Source organism: Onychostoma macrolepis, chromosome 03 (genome assembly GCF_012432095.1).
Source record: "Onychostoma macrolepis isolate SWU-2019 chromosome 03, ASM1243209v1, whole genome shotgun sequence".
Taxonomy (NCBI): Eukaryota; Metazoa; Chordata; class Actinopteri; order Cypriniformes; family Cyprinidae; genus Onychostoma; species Onychostoma macrolepis.
In genome coordinates, this window is record NC_081157.1 from 44,678,827 (window position 1) to 44,699,249 (window position 20,423).

A 20,423-nucleotide genomic window follows, 5' to 3' on the forward strand; every position below is an offset into this window, starting at 1 on the left:
TCCCTCATAGGTATAATATGCACTGATAAATCACTCAAAAACATTATTTCAGTATATTAATTATTATTACACCTGTATTATTAATGCATGTACATTAGTATGCACGGATTATTAATAATAGAATAGAATAATAAAATAACAACAAATGCAATATAGCAATAAAACTATAAAAATATGACAAATTCTAAATATATTTCTCCTTATATCAATACCTTATGTGTTTAGATTACTTTGCTAATACATTTGTCTCTAAATAGTACATTACTTTACCAATTTCTATTCAAAGTAAGCCATTTCAGTAACTTCACAATAAACTCTCATTTCATAACATTAATATACTGCATTAACATGAAGTAACAATATATTTTTTCAGCAATTACTCTTTATGCTAGTTAATAAAAATACAATTACTCATTGTTCACATAAGTTTCCAGTGCACTAAATAATGTTAACAATAACATGATATTAACATTTTGGTAAATGTTCAACGATGAACTTTAAGATTAATGAATGCTATAGAAGTATTAATTCTTAGTTAATTGAATCTAATGTTAACAAGTGAGATCTTATTGTAAAGTGTGAAATGGAAAATGATTAAAAGTAAATCATACACCTTTGTTTCAGTGTTTGAAGGAATAACAGAATAATAGCGACCGTCTTAAAGTCTTCATTGTGCCATGTGTGAAACGTGGACTGAGCCACAATATTCCAGATGAAGTGATCACAAACACACACGCATGAGAGTTACTGCTCATGTTTATTAACACTTTAGAAACTTGTTCAGTATCGGACACATGTAGTCTTTATAGTAACACCAGCACCAAAACACTAGAATGATGTGTGATGAGAACATCAGAAGCGTTAGAAGAGGTTTTGTAGTTGGATTTGAGAAGACCAGTGCAGAATTATGTGCCAAAACAGGATGTAGAAAGATTTTTACAAAAGTCTGTCCCAGAGTATAAGAGGTGGTCAAAATGACTCTGTGCATGCAGTCTGAACACATCTCATCAAACATCCCCAAATAATAATGAAACTCTGCATGATGGAAAAACAGGACAATAACTCACCTGCAAAAAACCTAATAACATATGAAGAAGAAAAATGTGTAGAAAACCTGCTTTTACTCATATCAGTGCTTGCATAAACTTTATTTTTAAAGTCTGTAATTACAGGATGAAAAAGTAAGGATATTCCGATGTGACGTGAGAAGAAGAATAAGCATGTTTATAGAACACAGTGAAAATATTACAAAACAAGAGCTTCAGCCTTTGAGCGAAAACACTTCAATTTGCGAGAAGCTGCTTATGGGATCACTACATTTGCTGAATCCCATCAGATCAGTGCTTCAACAGAACTGCAAAGTCAAACTGCGATCAAAGCTGAACGCATTCACAGTGTCACAGCGTCTCCTGAAGAAACGCGACCGAAACCAGCGAAGGTCCTCAAAATGATAAAAGATGATCCTGCTGCATACAGGTAGTGTGACATGCATGATGGGACGATGAGCCTTTTGCTGGCACCGTTTAGATACCAGAAGATATCATGGCAGTAAATGAACATTAGTTCAGAAATGTTTAGTTTTCCCATATTGCAAGTAAATCTCATAAACCTGTAAGGAACATTGTAAAGTCATGGAAAAAAAAAAAAAAAAAAACTTTTTTGCATTGTGACATTAATTGTTAATTAAATTATATATACACACAAAAATGTATGTATTACTGTAATAGTCATTTTAAATATATATATATAAAATAAAAACTCTATAGTAATGAGAAGAAAAACGTCATGAAAATGTCATAATGCAAAAAACAGAAATACAAACAAATATAATGGTCCTAAAAATAGTATGCTTTAGTTTCTTGCAATGCAATTGCAATTTTTTCAAGATTTGGGGGTGAAATATGACCCGTTTTTGCCAGATTCATACCAGACACAGGATGTTATTCTAGAATGTCATTCAAAAGTCATTGGCTAACACTTCTTAATCAAAAATCCATCGAATATTGTGCCAAAATTGAGAAACCTCACAAAGTGTCTTTAAGGTGGTTCAGGCGGTGAGATAAAACATCCTATAGCATCATAAACCTGGTTGTGCAGAGAAGCATTCAACATTGTTTCTATCCACCATCAGCCTACAAATGGAGTATCAAAGAGAAGTGGTTCTTCCTGTTAGAAAAGTGCCACATAGAAAAAAAGCTCTGTGCAACACTTTCAAATCCTGCTGAAAGAGCAGAAACACGGGGGAAGGAGACGCCGGGAGTGTAGAAAACCACCAGCGCTTCGTAGAAAACAACTAGCCATACGTCTGAAGTAAAAACCCAGTGAGCTGAGATGCAAAAATACAGATTTGATACAGAAAGTTGCACGAGTAAAGAAAAGTAATTCACTACAGATGATATGAAACTGCTACTGAGTGTGTGTGTATGTGTGTGTGTGTGTGTGTGTGTGCGCGCGTGCGTGTATATGTATATATGTATGTATGTATGTATGCATGTGTGTGTGTGTGTGTGTGTGTGTGTGAGAGAGAGTACTGAATGCACGGAAAAATCATTAAATATCAAAAAGAATCACAATTCATCTGCTTTCGGTAGGAATATATTTACATAATACTGATGAAAATGGAAAAAAAAACACATACGTTGCCGTCTTGTTGCAACTGTTGTAAATGTGCATTCAGTACTGCGACACACACACACACACTTTTCACTGATCCCAGTTGGTTAGAAAACCGTAAACATTGCATGGTCGTACTGGTAAACGTCGGTGTTTGGAGCATCCGGTTGTGATGTTTTGGTGATGGAGGAGGAAAGAGGAAGAGGAGCTCAAGCATCCCTGATGTCCTCCAGCAGGGGACTGCGGTACAAGTACTTCCAGATGGCGTAGTAGTGGATGGCGGCAGCAAGAGCCACAAACACGTGCCAGATGGCGTGAGCGAACGGAATCACACCGTCTGATTTGAAGAAGACGACACCCAGGCAGTAGACCAAGCCTCCGAACGCCAGCTCGTACAGCCCGTCTGTGTTACTCTGATCAAAACAAGAACCAAATACAGTTACTGACATGAAAATCATTGAGTAAAGTTGTTTTTTACACGTTTGACAAATTGATAACCAGGCAAAAATCCATAAAACCAAAGGTTTCAAAAGGGAACACTGATGCTATAGAAGAACCATGTTTGGTTCCACAAAGAACCTTTCAGTGATCAGAAGAACATTTTAAATCCTCTTTCCACTATAAAGAACCTTTTGTGCAATGGAAAGATTGTTAACGGTTCTTCGGAGCCATATATGCCAAGTTCAAGGTTAAGTTTAGGTTAAGTTCAAGTTAATTCTACATTTTTACATTTTCTACAATTGTTTTATTCTACAACAAAAACATCAGTAATATGCCCTTGTTTTTTGTATTTACCTCTTTTTGCCATTGCTTATTGTAAAGTCCTATACTGTTTTTTTTTGTTTGTTTTTTTTCCCCCACTATAAAGAATCTCTTGATCAATAGAAAGGTTCCAACAATGTTAAAGGTTCTACATAGAACCATCAATGACAATAAAGAACCTTTATTTTTAAGAGTGTAATCTACTATATTTACACCTCAGATGTGTAAAAGGTAATTTAACAATGTTTTGATGGTGTTGCATATAGAGTGCTGAAGGAATCTAGTATTTTTGAAGGGCAACACCCTGAAACGAGTTCACACTTTAACACATCAATGGGTTTTTTGAATGGATTTTTGATTTAATGCCTGAAATAGGGTCGGTGGTTAACACAGGTTATGTTCAGGATTAAGTTCAGGGTTAAACTCAAGATATTGTCAAGTGCCCAAATGGGACTACAGAGGTCGTTATGGACATTAAACCTCATCACAGACAAAAAAAAAAAGGTTTTCACAGCCTCATTGTGTTTAGAATCATGCTTTTGCAAATGATGCTAACTCAAACCTTCAAGGAAAATGTTTTAAAATAAAGATTAAGAGAGTCGGATGCTTAATGGTGACGTTGAAGTCATGTGACCATGGTACAGTTCATTTATAGCTTTTTACTTCTGCTAATTGCATTTAGGCTTCAAAATTCATAAAAGTTGTGAAGATTATCTTGGTGAACAAAACGTGTAAGCATCATAAACTTTTGTTGGTCACAGAGCTTATTTTTTGCAATGATCCAAAAGCCAAAGGAAAAGTTGAGCTTTGAACTAGAGACCTGCACTCCCGCGGGAGTACCGCAGGACCCAACGCAACAGGGTGCGGCGCAGGACAACTCTTGATGGGCGAGTGCGGGTGCGGGTGCAGACGGGAAGAGACGTGTGTGCGGGATGCAGGAGAATAAAATTATTCACAGGACTTCCGCAAAATAGAAATGATCTAAACATAAAATGTCTAAAACATATAAATTGTTATTTATCTGTTGCACAAAAGCAAAAGGAACAACTAATATTAACATTAAAATGATTAACATGCGCAAGCTAGGAAGACTTTCTATTTATAACATGTGTTTAAAGGGTTGTGCAGTGTAGCCAATCACAGACTCAGCTGTTGATTTCTGGAATGCAATGGCCAGTCAGAGGTGACTCACCACAGTGCTGAAATTGGGTGCTCACGAATCGTCTCATTTTAATACAAGTGTAGACATTGTGAAAGATTCATTGTGCATATGTTCATTGTGTTATAACAGAGCTTTATGAGATCGCGATGAACTGAGTGAGATGTCAGCTTTTAGTGATAATAAAGGAAGCTGCTCGCATTTTGCCATCCATGCCTAACCATGCTGGCAGCAGCCCATGCTTGCTTTTGTTAAAAATAACAGTGGCTTGTGAATGTTGAGGCTTAGCCTAAATAACAAATATTTTAAAGGGAGCATTTATGCTGGGATGTTGTGGAGCTTAGGAGATGTTACAGAACCATTTCATGTAAATTTCTTCGATGTACAGAAAAAAAATCCATATAGATTACTTTTATGCGGGCTTTTGCGGGCGGGACAAAACATGAATGTCGCGGGCGGGAGCGGGACCAGATAAGATACATTTCTGCGGGAGAGGGACAGATTCTTGCAGGAGCAGGACTGAAAACGCGCAGGTCTCTACTTTGAACGCCGGGAGTTTTATTTGGTGCCCATGGATTTTTTTTTTCAAGCAGGTGTAACTACTGCTCCCAACCACAAGGTGGTGTAAGTGTCTGTGACATGAGACGCATGCTGTATTTTGTATGTAATGAACACAGTTCTGCTGCTGTTTTTGACTCGAACATCACAAAAACACAAAGCAAAGGTTATCAAAAGTGATTCAATTTCAAAGCATACCTGTCTGCTTACTACATCGAACCCAAGTCTTTATTGTATCGTAGAATGCACACTGTACACATGTGCTGTATTTATACTGTATAAGCAAGGGTGAATCTCACAAAACCTGTCAAACCATGCCTGGATCATATTTCACCCAGAAGTCAGAAAAATTAAAAAAAAAAAAAAAAAAAAAATGTAATAATGAAAATTGATATATGAATCATATGAATTATATTTTTAATAATAGTATTGTTTGTAAGTAATACAGAAAAACAAAACAAAAAAACAACTGTGGTTACAAGACAGAAACACATTTCTAAGTCCATTACATTAATGTATCTGTTAAATAAATTAAAAAAAAAAAAAAAAAAAATATATATATATATATATATATATATATATATATATATATATATATATATATATATATATATATATATATACACAATTTATAATTATCTCATGAAATATAATCTTAAAACTTATTTTAAAAATAAATATTTTATAATAATTAAAAATACAAATATATTATTATTTTTTAATTTTGTAAGTAATACATTAAAAATGACTGGGATTACACGAAAATAAAAATATCTCTGAGTGCATTATACACTTATTGCACTACAAAAATTCCAAAATTAATTTTGTAATTAAACTAGCCTCCCATGTACATTTATAAAATATATATAAAATTACTACATTGTATATAATCTCAATTAAATATGAATGATTCTTTAAAAACAAAATTAAATTTAAATAAAACTTTAAAATGTGTATTTATAGCGATAATAAATTGATTTGAGGGTAAACTATGACCTGAATGGTTTTTTTTTTTTTTTTGGACAATTACATGTGAATCTCCCATGTGGTAAGGTTTTTATTCAATTCTAATCAGGTGTATCAGTGACTCAATTTTGATTCTGAATTGTGGAAATCCCAGATCAAGCTTGAGCTGGTTGCCTAGCAATAGCTGACACATCTCTCACACTCACAGTGATAGTGAACATTTCAGGTGTGACAGGTTAACGTAAACAGCCTGAGGACTCAAAAACTGGGTCAAAGGTGAAGGTGATCAGATTTCCTTCAGGGGAAAAACATTCAAGGGAAGGTTGGAAATTACTTGTTTTACAATAAAACATCACGATGACTAAACATTTAGTTTTCTTCAAATCTATAATACAGAATTACTTCTGAAGGCTGGTAATTAAGTCATTTTCAGCCTAACATTTGGATGTTTACATCAACCTGTTCTCCGTCCTCTGCAATGACTCCTGCTACACCAGCTTTAAATGGTCAGGTTAATTAGGGGTCTGCTAATTAGTACTTGGCCTTTCATAGATCAGATTAAGTTGAGCTGATAGACTCACCATTGATGTCACCACCAGCGCAGGAAAGAAGCCCATGGTCAGGTAGAACGCCAGCTCCACTAACTTATACCTAACACAAACACACACCAATACACATAAATCATGCCAATTAAACATCTCTCTCACTTCAGGGGAATTTCTACAGGCAAATATTGTTCATTTCTTTCATTGTCTATTTTGTGCATGTTTAATTACCCATTCTGTTGTGCTTAATCCACATACACTTATTTATTTGCAATACACCTTGAAATACAACTGCTATACATTTTTATATAGTTTTGTTCATTCTTAATAGATTTTCTTGAAGGATGTGTAAACCAATATTGCAAATAACACTTTAAAGTATTTTTTTTATATTTGATTTAATAATAATAATAATAATTTATTATTGTATTAATAATTGAATAATTGAAATGATTCAAATCATAACATTTTAATATTTACTATTTTATTTATTTAAAAAGCATATGTAATCACTTGGGTGGCTGTACGTGATTTGGACTTTAAAATGCAAAATAACTGTGGTTACCTTAAATAAATCACAACCGGCCAAGTTGTACATTCAACAAAAAAATAATCACTTCGTGCATGTTGATTATCAATCTTGCTCCTAATTTTAACAATAATAATTTATAAATAATAAAATTCACAATTGGAATATTTAATGAACATTTTATTAATTTTACGCATTTAACTATGTGTGTCCTCACTGCACTGTATGTGACTGGGACTTCCAAAATACTTGTGGTTACTCTACCAATAATCACAACCAGTCTAACTGTACATTCGACTACATATAATTGAACACTTTGTGTGTCTATTATCAATTTTGCATAATTATGATATGATGTATCTGGCAACCCCTGACACCATAAGAGATTGTGGTGAAGTCAAACATACTTCTCGTGGTAGTTGAACACATAGATGGTCCCGGCGGCCGCCATCAGCCACACAAACCAGCGCATGTGAGCGGCGAGCGGCCCGAGCTCCCGGAGATTGAGCCTGCGGGAAAACACACCCTCATTAGTGCTCATCACGCAGGAATGTGCGGAACCTTAACACACACACATATACACACACACACACACACCCTGATCAATCAACCATCAGCATAAAAAAACAGCAAAGTTTGATCCATATATTTATTTATTTTTTTTGGTTTATATAATAAAACCATTCAATGGAAGTAAATGAATAATAAATGTAAATACAGTAAAGCCAAATAAAATACATGTTCAAATAAATACATAATTACAATTATTCTTAACAATAATCAATCACCATTAACAATTTTTGTAGTTAATATAGATCATTAGCCTAACTGTACATAATATTGCAGATACTGTATATGTAGTATAATCTATTTAACATAAGCATTCATATAATTCAACTAATCATTTACTAGTACATTGGATATATAATACATCCAGAACTTCCATTTTTATATATATATTTGAGTATATTTCCATTAGGTTATATTAATATACTATATAACAAACATCAACTGTTTAATTAGTTATATCGTTGCAAATTGTGAAGTATATTATTGCACAGCTCTTATCGATATAGCCAACTATAAGGCATGAAGATTTTAAAATATTATACATCAACAACATCATGATTTTCTGTAAAGCTGCTCTGAAACAATATGTATTATAAGGACTATACAAATACATTTGACTTAAAATGAAGAAGTTTCCACATTACACGTGATTTTGTACAGTTTCACTCAGCAGCCAGTGTTAATTTAAGATGTTAAAATCTCACTTTACTGCTGTACACTCTCAGAAATAAAGGTACAAAAGCTATCACTGGGGCAGTACCTTTTCAAAAGGTACATGGTTGTACCTAAAGGGTCCTAATAGGTACAAAATTGTACCTTTTGAAAAGGTACCGCCCCAGTGACAGCTTTTGTACCTTTATTTCTGAGAGTGTACTGAAGCGCTAAAGCACACTGGATTATTCACACTCGCAGAGTAAAGTGACCAAATGCTGCCAGTCACACCACTGTCATAACGATAGAAACTGTCATAGCCAAAAATGTGTTATCAGATCAATAACTTCACAGAAGGTATCATCTCTAAGAAAAAAAAACATGGTCATTTAAATATAAAGCTGGTAGTATGTTTAGATGTTTTGAAATCTAAATACGATAGAAATAAGCATATAAAGAAAAAAAGAAAAAGAAAACATACCATGGTGTATAAGAGGCAGCGATAAAGAAGTATATGACGACTCTATCACACATGTGGAAGCAGTGCTCCATGCTTCTGAGAAATAAAACACAAAGGAGACGATATTAATGTGAAGTGTTCACACTAGAGTTTGTGTACCATGTGCCCTGAAATGTCATATTTTGATGCATATTAAAGTTGATCAACAGAGAATCTATAGAATCACTATAGTGGTCAAAGGGTACAAACTTCTGTTAAAGGGGTCATATGAAGCGATTTCAAGTTTTCCTTTCTCTTTGGAGTGTTGCAAGCTGTTTGTGCATAGATAAGATCCCTGAAGTTGCAAACACTAAAGTCTCAAAACCAAAGAGATATTCTTTATAAAAGTTATGACTCGACCACGCCCCCCTAAAACGGCTCATTCAAACACACCCCCACATGTCTACGTCACGGTGTGGGAAGACATATGTCCAAACATACACGCAATGAAAGGGGGAGTGATTTTTATTCTCGCTGTAGTGTTGTTGCAGCCGGCACCATGTCCTGGAGACGCTGTGTTTCGGCGTGAAAGCAAAACTACTTTGTTTGGGCTTCCAAAAGTGGACACAACTAGAAATCAGTGGTTAAGTTGTATTTACAACACTGTTCCAGAACAGTTCAACCCAAATATTAGAGTGTGTGCAGCGCATTTTACGGAGGACTGTTTCCTGAACCTGGGAGTAGCCTGCCAGCTGCTCAAAGACTGTTTCTATAAAGTGGGGCAATTCCAACTTTGCAAGGACAGTCTGGTGCTTCTGACTCACAGCCTGTAAGTATGTTTTCATATTTAAAGAATTTGCTACTGACTATTCAAACGCAAGTTTTGAGCTGTGTAGAGTAGCGATTGTTGTTTGTCGTTTCTCCAATCACAAATGCAGACATGGTAATGTTTAATGGTAATGATGCAACGCGACGCGTAAAAAGACCGTACAAGTCATTATAATAGGTAATTATGTCTCCAATGGATGCAACAAATGCCTCGTTTGTAATGGATTTTATTGTTTTTGTGTCGTCGCGTCTCGCCGGGACACAGCATCACAATACGGTAACATTTCCGTCTCACGCTTGAGGTATTCTGCCAATCACAACGCACTGGATAGCTGGCCAATCAGAGCACGCCTCGCTTCTCAGAACGATGAGCTTTGTAAAAATCGGCGCGTTTCAGAAAGGCGGGGAATAGAGGAGCAACAATAATGTACAGTATGTGGAAAATAATGTGTTTTTTGAACCTTAAACTGCATAAACACATTGCATTACACCAAATAATGTTCTTTTTAGCAGTGTCATATGACCCCTTTAAGAAAAGCTAAATGATTTGCACTATTATGTTTAGTTAAGGGAATAGTTCACTCAAAAATGAAATTTTTTTTTTTTTTTAAATGTACTTGCCCTCAGGCCATCCAAGATGTAGAGGAGTTTGTTTCTTCATCAGATTTGGAGAAATGTAGCATTACATCACTTGATCAGCAATGGATCCTCTGCAGTGAATGGGTGCCGTCAGAATGAGAGTCCAAACAGCTGATAAAAACATCACAATAATCCACAAGTAAAACACGCCACTCCAGTCCAACAACTAATGTCTTGAAAAATGAAAAACTGCGTGTTTGTAAGAAACAAATCCATCATTCTGACGGCACCCATTCACTGCAGAGGATCCATTGGTGAGCAAGTGATGTAATGCTGCATTTCTCCAATTCTGTTCTGATGAAGAAACAAACTCATCTACATCTTGGATAGCCTGAGGGTGAGTGAATTTTAAGTGATCCACTTGAAAAAGTAACTCAAGTAATTCAGTCTTGCATTTAAATATGGTTGTCACTCTCACCGTTCAGTGTGATGCTGTACGATGGCAAACATACCTCATGTGGCTCTTTTTCCAGGAAATAATGTGAAATACTGTGGAGATGAGGAACAGAGCGATCAGACCCAAGCCGTACACCCAGGCCGTGATCCGCTCCCAGCGGTCATCAGACAGCCGGTGTAACAAAGCCATTCCCACGAACGCCGGCACAATCAGCAGCTACAGGCCAGAGTTTGAGGAAGAAATAAGCATTTCATATACCAACACTTAGGAGTGTCACATGACACTCTAAATAAGCACTTAGGTGCATCTCTTTAATGCTATTCATTGAAGAATGAATGTCCGTTACCGCATGGGTGTAGCAGTTGGCCGCGTGCTCGTAACATGTGGGCTGGTAACGGCAGTTTGCAGCCGCTCGGGTGTTCATAAACCTGAAACACAACAAACGACAAATGAAGCCGAAAACAGACAGCTGTTTATTTTTTTTAATTCATCTTCATTGAAAAAATAACTGAAAAAAAAATCAAATCTAAAAAAAGGTTTAGTTATACTTTACGTAAATATTCCAGTTAGTTCCCAAATTTACCAAAACTAAAAATAACTCAAATAAAACTGATAAAATAATCAAATTAAAGACAAATTGAAAAATAATAAAACAAATAAAGACACACAAACAAAATTACCAAAACTGTAGCTAAAATTAAAATGAAAACAAAAAATATAAAGTCAAAATTAATTGTGAATATTAATAAATACTTTAATACTATATTAATTATACTAAACACCATTATGACAATATTCCAGATGGACACAAATTATGTAGTGACCAAGAATGTTTAAATACTTTGTCTAAAAAAAATTATAATAATTTCACGCAAAAGCCTCGAGATCAAAATATTTTCATAATGACAAACATAAATGCATTCAAATGTTTCCAAAATACACACTACAACATTTCAGCAAAATAATAAAAATTTAACTCAATTAAACCCTTGTTAGGAGAAAATAACTGTCATTTATACTTCTGAATTATAAATTAATTAAAAAAATTTTTTTTTTTTTAATAATATATGCATGCGTTTATGTGCATAGACAACACCCTGTGACTCATTCTGAGCTGTTTTTTTTTTTTTCTTTCATATCTTTCACTATCACCCCATCAGTAAATGGACACTAGCCTCATAATCTGCAGTGGGACTCATGCACGTGTTCTGTTTTTCCTCAGGTGTGTTTGTTTGTTTTGTTTGTTTGTTTGTTTGTTTGTTTGAGTCTGAAACTCCTCAAGGATGCAGCAGTGATGTCAAACATGGTGGTGTGTGATGCAGTGGTGCGTGCTCATTAAAAACACACACGCATCCGTATCCATGCTGCATTCCCCACTCCCTGCGTCCCAACACCCATGCAGACCAATTCTGACACTGCTGATGTTTGGAGAGCAGATATCATACGAGAAAACCACAATCAGACTGCAGAAATGAGTCTAGGAGTCAGTGTAGAGAATATGGAGACACTCTTATTTCAATGCAACGTCTCATCTCTAAACAGTGCATTTTTACTGGCACAATCCGACATGTTTTAAACTCAATCTGTGTTCTGATCTATAAATAAAGCATGCAGCTACAAGAGAATAACAATGAAATAAAATCTCTAAATGGATATAGATGTTCAGGTTGCAGGATGAGCTTTTATCCCAGTGCATGCATGGTCTGATTTCTGCATCAAGAATAGAGTTTATGGTCTGATCTGCGATTATGCAATATACAGTCAACAAAAACACATGATCTGTAATCTATTCATGGTTGTATCTCCAAAAGTCAATAAAACCCCTTAATGGCTTGATTTGCACTGAAAAATTCATGATCAGACCACAATAAATACAGTCAGATCTCTTAATAGTGAATATAGAGTCATAAAACACACTCTGCACTCTGATTACATTAATAAACATCATGCATTAAATTAAAAGCATCACATCAGGATGTGCCTGTATGTCAGTGAACGGTCTGATCTCAGTACAGCACAGAATCAATAAAGATGCATAATCCATTCGAAATCTGATTTCTGAACAAACAGCCTGTATAAATGAACAACAAACACACAACAAGCAATAACAGAGAGATCATACAATGCATTAATAATCATAACAGCACGTAATGGGACCCGTTAGCTGATTAGCCTCTGTACTCACCTCTGGAAACTATTAACTCTCTTCATCTCGCGAAATCACAAATAAAAACAGATCTGAGATCAGAAAATCATTCAGATCATAAAAATGAATCAGATGTCCGAGGCCTGCGACGAAATCCCCATTCACAAAAATCAATCCCAGATCGAAACGAAACGCGTCCGTGGCACCATAACTGCTCAAATACACCCTAAATCATCCATAAGACACCGTTTTGTCACATCATTTCATCTCACGTCCGATCCCTCTCTCTTTCTCTGCCTTTATCCCTCTTTCTGTGCCTATAGAAAACCGGAGTTGTACATTTTAAGCATTTTTTTAGGCACACCTGATTGACGGGGTCTTCAGCCAATGGGAGCGCGGTCGGCGTGAGGCGGACGATGCGTTCGACCAATCATCGGCCGGAATGATATCGCTTTGTTTGACGCAACAATCGAGGGCAGGGCTTATGGTGGCGAGAGAGTTGCCTTGCAATACCTGTTTGACTCGTGTCCTGTTATTCAAAAGTGACACTGAAAAGGACAAATGACGCTCTCCTTTGTCACTCAGTTGAAATAAAAAGCGATATTAATTAAGTGTAAGTAACTGTAACCCAAACCTAATGCCACGAGCAACATACCACTCATTTCATTATTTCTAAAAATGTACTCTGCCATGCTTTTGGACATGTACAATCTTTAAATTACCTCGGAGTAATATGTAAATGCAGTGGTATATGCATAATGTAATAATTTAGTGCTTTGGTGTCAAATTACCCATTTAATAGGCAATACTGTGAGGTACTTTAAATACCATGGAGGTAACCTACATGTAAATACCATGGTATATGGAAATGGTTCCATTCATTTCCAAAGTATGTGGTTTTACCAGGTGATACCATGATGCTGCTGTTCAGATCTGTATCATCTGATATCATCAAAGTGAAATCATTGGCATTCCAATGAGTGCTTTTCTCTCAGTTTGGTTGCATTTTGTGTGTTGTTGTGTAATTGTGCACTTGTGCTCCTGTTTTGTACTGAATTTTCCCTCAGGGATGCAAGAATATTTGTCTCGTTGGACTGGCAATTCTTCTGAACCATTCTGTGTATGAACACGCATACACTTACGCATTAAATGTGTCCCGACCCGCATGTTGCAACTAATGCTGAAGGCAAACTTGCACAATATTAATGTGAAACAGCGTGTTTGGGTGAAGAGCCACTGTGGCTCAGGGATTCTGTGACCAGAAGCAACATTACATAAACCAGCAGCAACGGCATTAGATGTCACAGAACATTTACGTAAGGCTGTTAACTGAATTGAGAAGGAGTCCATGGTTCGCTACATTTTGTCTTGTTTTCCAGGAAAAAGATTCAAACATCCTTGAGAAAAGTCATTTTCTTGTTTTGAGAGTTTGACAGAATTTTTCTTGTTTTCAGAGAAACTGTCCAATTGTTTTCCATTGGTGCAAGAATAAAACACACAAATACTTTGTTGAATATAAATATGGTACAGTACCACGTTGACAGTAACAAGATCTATTAACTGCACTACGGATTTAGCTGTCTGACTGTAGGTCTAATTGACTTTAAATATTTACCAGGTCATCTGATTACAGAGTAGGCTACGGTATACCGAAAAAAAAAAAGTTCTTCTAATGTTCTCATTAAGTTATGAAAACGCTATATTTGAGTATTCTTGGAACGTTCAACACATCAAGTTTTTAAAATGCAAAAAAAAATGGGAATGTTCCGTTTTAGAATTTTGCAAACATTATGGGAAGGTTACTTTCAAATGTTCTCTGAACCATGGTAACGTTTAAAAAAAAAAAAACGTTAGACTAATGTCCAACTAAACTGTTTCAGAAAAACATTCAATAAACAACATTTATGTGCTAACATTTTGAGAATATTATTAAAGACCAGTTAACTTTGAATGAACGTTCTATCAATGTTACTAAAAGAATGTTTGTAACATTGAGAGAACCCTACCAGAATATTAGCTTGCGGTACTGAGGTATATGCCCAACTAGGGAATGTTCTCAGAAGTTTGGGTAATGTTCTGGAATGGTTCTCTTAAAGTTACAAACAAACATTCCTCCAGTAACGTTAATAGAACATCCATTCAAAGTTATCTGGTCTTTAATAATGTTCCCAAAACCTCCGCACAAAAACATTATTGCCATGGAACTTTTTTCTGTAACATTTTAGTTGGATGTTCTTTTTTTTTTAGGCTTTTTAAAATGTTCTTCCAACGTAACATTACCATAATGTTTACAACATGATAAAATGGTATGTTTTTTTTCTTTTTTTCTTTTTTGTATTTTAAAAAGTATACATTTTTGAACATTCTGAGAACATTAAAATATAACGTTTTCATAAGTTAATGGGAATGTTAGCAAAATGTTCTTAGAATGACCTTTACACCATTCGGACAGTGGCCATATGTCTATGTTTAAACACTGCCTCGGAATGGTTCTTTCCTGTGCAGCTGTCGCATCCCACAATGCACCAGAAATAGAACTGAGAAGAAGCGCAACCACATGCATCAAACAATAAAACAAAAAAATACTGCAACAAAAATATAAATAAGTCTTGAAAAACCACCACAAGACCTGTGATTTTATTTTGCAGGACATGATAGAGTGCAATCACCACTTTTAAACATAAGAGGAGTTGGACAATGTGTGCTTTAGTCTCTTAGGCAAATGCAAGATAACCATATCCAGATAAATACATGGCAGCTCTAATTCTTCAGCTTAACCTCTTCTGTAACGCACACAAAGAAACAATGACAGAGGCCCTTAGAAGCCACGTGTGTTCATGGAAATAGCAATGATTTGCACCCTCTGAGTGGTAGTCAAAACCAACGCAGCCCGGCTCTCGGAAACCAGCAAACTCTTGATGCTAGAAAGAGTCCAGTGCAGCTAGAGGAAGTTGAGAGGGCTAAATAAACCGGGGGAATTACACTAAGACACTAACAGGAAAGCTGATCCTTCTCTTCCTTCTTGTAATCTTTCATGACGTATTTCTCTACAGTCAAATCTTCTGTTCAATCTGAAAACTTTAACATACCCAGCTGCCAAAATTTGTTCCATTTAAATGTTTTAAAAATGTTTTTTGTTGGTTATACGAGCGTTACCGGAACATGCAAACATTATAGTGATGTTATTTTAAATGTTCGCTGGACGTTTTGAAATGAGGTGGTAACATTTCAGAAATAAAACATTCCATTGAGTGATGTGTAAATAACATTTTTGTGATACTATTTTGAGAACATTAGTAAAAGACCAGATAACTCTGGACAAATGTTGTATTAACATTACTGGAAGCATGTTCATAACTTTGAGAGAACCTTGCTGATGACATTCCTTGTTAGCTGAGTATGTCATTATAATGACTCTATCAAGCTTGTAAAACAAAATAAAAAAAACAGAAATGTTTTTATTCAAAATCAAATTAAATGTATTAGCCTTAAAGTGGAAGTGAAGCAGCCAGTCAAGTTTTCATTATTTAGTAAAGTGATTTCCACTTTAATTAAAAAATATATAACAAACACGAATGAAACCGTTTTAAAGAAAAAAGGATGTTTTGTTATAGCTTTTAGAGCAAGGGTGCATCTATTATGAGCTTGTCCTATTCAAGTGCTTTAATGTCGGGAAAAAAAAAATGTAGCATCCCATTGGTTGACAATACCAATACTTGAGTACAGATACCTTACAGTGAAAATTACTCCACTACAAGTTACAAGTCACCAATTCCAAAACAACTTGAGTAAAAGTCTTAGAGTATCTGATTTTAACAGTACTAACGTATTTAACTTATATTAAATATAGGCTCAAAGAAACACTAGTCAAAGAGACATGCCAGTGAAAAACTGTAACGTTGTGGAGAAGCTGATGAAAACAGGCAGAGGCAAGGATCTATGTGCAGATATGTCATGGATAAACTAGAACAAACAATAAACCAAAACCAAAGGGAACAAAGAACAGAATGACGGGCAAACAGACAACCATTACATTCAACAACTCACCAAGAACTAAAGAGTCACTGTATATATCCAAGACAATGCATAGAGAACATGTAACAAAAAAAAAGAAAGAGCTGATTTGTGAGGAGAGCAATCACGCTTATTTTCTAAAACCAAAATAAAACTGAACACCTCAAAATTGTAAATTAATAATTGTAAAAATAAAATTATATTATTATAAAAATAAAAAAAAGGCTGCATCCGAAAACTGAAAAATGCTGCCTTCGGAGGCAAAGTTGCATTTGTTGGTTAGTTTGTGTGTAAATGTATATTTCTGATTAACTTTTTGCACGTTTGATGTTATTTCTAGCAAGAAATGACTATTATAGTAATTAAATATTCGTTTAGTTATCACCAAAACTCATTCTATTTTGTTGTAGATCGTTAAACCGTTACGCTGCCTCAGAAGCCTGTCCGAAATCAGTTTCATGAGGTGCCTTTGTGCATAAACGCTGCCTGGAAAGTCACTGCCTCATAAGGCAGCGAGGCAGCGAGGCAGTGAGGCAGCGAGGCAGCTGCCTAAGTTTTCAGATGCAGCCAAAGTCTTCTTGCACTGGATCTGCTGGCTTCAGCCTCATTGGCAGCTGCAGTCATGTCCTTATATATAAAACACCTGTGATTCACAACTACTTGCTAAGGAGCTCACATTCATGTAAAGTAGCCTTGTTGACAAGTCTGAGTAAGGGCAAAACGCACAAGATATAGTACTTTCAGTGCCCTGTAGTTGGTGATATCACATCTTTTGTAGCAGAAATAAAATGCTGCAGAAAAGCTAGGTGCCATGCAAAATGTAATGTGTAACTGCAACACTCATTTCAAATGTAGTGGAGTAAAGAGTACAGATACTGACTCAAAAATGTAGTGAAGAAGAGAGTAAAAAGTTGTAAATCAACTACAAAGTATCAAGATACTCAAGTACAGTAATTAGTTACATTTACTCCAGTACTTTACACCTCTGACAATCAAATAAACATTCACCGCGCTATACATGCAGTTTGCTGACAATCCTGGAATTTCGGTCAAAAACATGCTTATTTTACTGCTTATAAAACATACAATATGCCTCGAATATTGTACGATCTACGATTGACACCTGACGAAAAACTGCCCAGCGTCCCAATGTTCTTACTATCCATCCTAAACAGTATGTGAGATTACAAGTGACAAGTAAGTTTACAGTGACAGATGCGACAGAGCGGTCCGTTAAAGATGTGATAGTATGTCCCAAAGCTTGCCTACTCTTCTACTACACACTCAAAAGTGTGTACTTTTTCTTCACCAAAAGAGTACATACTTTAAGGGCGTAGTGTAAGTAGGCACATTGGGACGCAGCACTGGACTTTTATTAGGAAACAGCCAAATGAACAAAACTACATAAATGTTATAATTGATCAATGAAATGTGCACTGTTTCCAATTATTTATATTCACGATTTCTAGTATTTGTAAAGGCTTTACATTTTATTTCAATGTTAATAATAATAATAATAATAATATGTTTAATTTATATAGCGCCTTTCCCAAGCTCAAGGACGCTGTACAAAAGCAGAAACACAATAGACAGTCGATTCACATAATCGTAACAGTCCGTTCACAATCAATTAATAAAAAAATAAATAAAAAATAAATGTTGTAATTAGCAATTCATTTAATTTTATATTTGAAACAAATGTGTTACGTGACAGCATTAATTAAAGTTTCTGAAGAGTCAAGATCAAGTTATCTGCATCTCCTGCGCTCCATCAAGCCAATCCCATAATATCTGTCACCGCTCAAATTAATGCACCACTCTACATTAACTGTATAGTATGTGTGTAAGACTTCAATACAGTTATAAAGTAATTATTTTATCATGAATAAATCTTTCAATGAGTAAAACTGGCTGTATTATAGACTACACATCATTATTTTATTTTCAAATATATATTTTTTAAATTATTATTATTTTAAATTATTGTCCCTGGATCAGTAGAGTACTCTTGTAGTAAAGTAGCTGTAGCTGGGACAGATTTTAAGTATCAGTTCCTCCTAAAATTATGCAATCTAATCCTGTTTACATTAAATAAGCCTGCTCCCAAGCAGGTTTAAGCTGACGGACCTGTTGCTATGACAGCAACTCCGGGATCAGCTTCGAAGAACCAACCAATCCAAGATCATGCCAAATCATCAAATCCAGCTAACTGAGTTAGCAAAGTACGAAGAACAGGCCTCCGCTCTTCACCACAAACCAGAACAGATTAATTTCTTCAACCCGTAACGGCAGTAATGCTCGGTCCCCTCGCCGTATCGGCTCAACAGCATAAGCAGATGCACTTATTATGGGCTCAACAGTCCTTTCAAGTTCGTCTTCCTCCATTTAAACAAGCGTGTGTACAAAAAGTAAAGAAATACTTATTACTCAACTGGCCAACGGAACGAACCAACCCCGTGACGTCACACGCGGTGGTACTGCAAGATGGTGGCGCCCTTGATCTAAAAGCTATAACAAAACATCCTTTTTTCTTTGAAATGGTTTCATTAGTAGTGTTTGTTATATATTTTTAAATTAATCTGGAAATCACTTTACTAAATAATGAAAACTTAACTGACTGTTCCACTTCCACTTTAAAACATCAATTACAAATGTGCATGGAACTTTGAATTCTATCTCGGAACACTGTAGAATGACTGGAACACAACCGAAAACACTTTCCTGGATGATGTCATCTCCATTTTTTATCTCTGTTCCTATGTTAGTTCATCCGTGTGAGGTTGATAAGGAGCTCCTTTATCAATCTTTATCAAGTTTTGGATGTGTTCATCTGCCCAAAACAGCATATCAATATTTCTACATCTCAAACTTAAGGTCGGCTGTAATTTTCAGGCCTCACCCATTCAGCTTGACTGCAGAACAACATTCAAGCTAATTCGATTAGCGTTTGGCACCATATGCATTAGTTTCTCCTTTCACAATCACTCCAGACAAGTGACCTGTAATGACTCAAGGATCTTTTGGTAGCGTGGCTTGCCGTGACACTGATCCAGATGGATTTAAGGTCATCTAGATCATCACAAAAAAAAATTTGTACACTCAATGGATTGTACACTCAATGTGATTCAGCCAAGGACATGTTCCTGGACCAGCATCATCTGTTGGTCCTAGAATAATAATTCAAATATCCTACTTGGCTAAATCACATTAAACATACTTAGCATACTTAGGTGAATATTATAATATACATGTACACAAACACACACATTTAAAATCTATTAGATCAACTGAAATGCTAATGGTAATCTAGCCTAGCCTAATGTTCTTATTATAAAAAGACTATCCATAGATCCAGGTCACCGAATGAAAAATATTTTTCACTTTGTCTCGAGGTAAAGGTCCGGAGGGACTTGAAAATGAAATTACACCCAGATAGTTTTTGCGCAGTGCGTGTTCCCAGAGGGAAACATCTCTCATTACTCTTTCATGGACTGTAAGAGTAGGAACCGTGGTGACATAACAAAAGGGGCCACCTGAGAAGAGAAAGCTGAAATAATATCCCCAAGAGCAGGGACAAACACGCTGCCAGAACCAGAGTCCCAAACAT

General features: G+C 35.6%; 1 protein-coding gene across 1 annotated transcript; it reads right to left on the minus strand.

Moving 5' to 3' along the window:
• Positions 1 to 738: 738 nt before the first annotated feature.
• mmd (monocyte to macrophage differentiation-associated) lies at positions 739 to 13,161 on the minus strand. Its single transcript, XM_058771537.1, has 7 exons — positions 12,842 to 13,161; positions 11,003 to 11,084; positions 10,712 to 10,872; positions 8,835 to 8,909; positions 7,540 to 7,641; positions 6,640 to 6,709; positions 739 to 3,026 (listed from the first exon to the last, which is right to left on the minus strand). Exons 1-7 carry the CDS (start codon positions 12,865 to 12,867, stop codon positions 2,823 to 2,825), a joined length of 720 nt encoding a protein of 239 aa, XP_058627520.1. The 5' UTR covers positions 12,868 to 13,161; the 3' UTR covers positions 739 to 2,822.
• Between the last annotated feature and the right edge of the window lie 7,262 nt (positions 13,162 to 20,423).

Excerpts from the sequence above, each read along its gene's own strand:
- mmd (XM_058771537.1), bottom strand. The coding sequence starts at position 12,867 with ATGAAGAGAGTTAATAGTTTCCAGAG. Across the intron at positions 10,873-11,002 it reads CCAACTGCTACACCCATGCG|CTGCTGATTGTGCCGGCGTT; the intron begins GTAACGGACATT and ends TCTGGCCTGTAG. Across the intron at positions 7,642-8,834 it reads GCTGCCTCTTATACACCATG|GCTCAATCTCCGGGAGCTCG; the intron begins GTATGTTTTCTT and ends GTTTTCCCGCAG.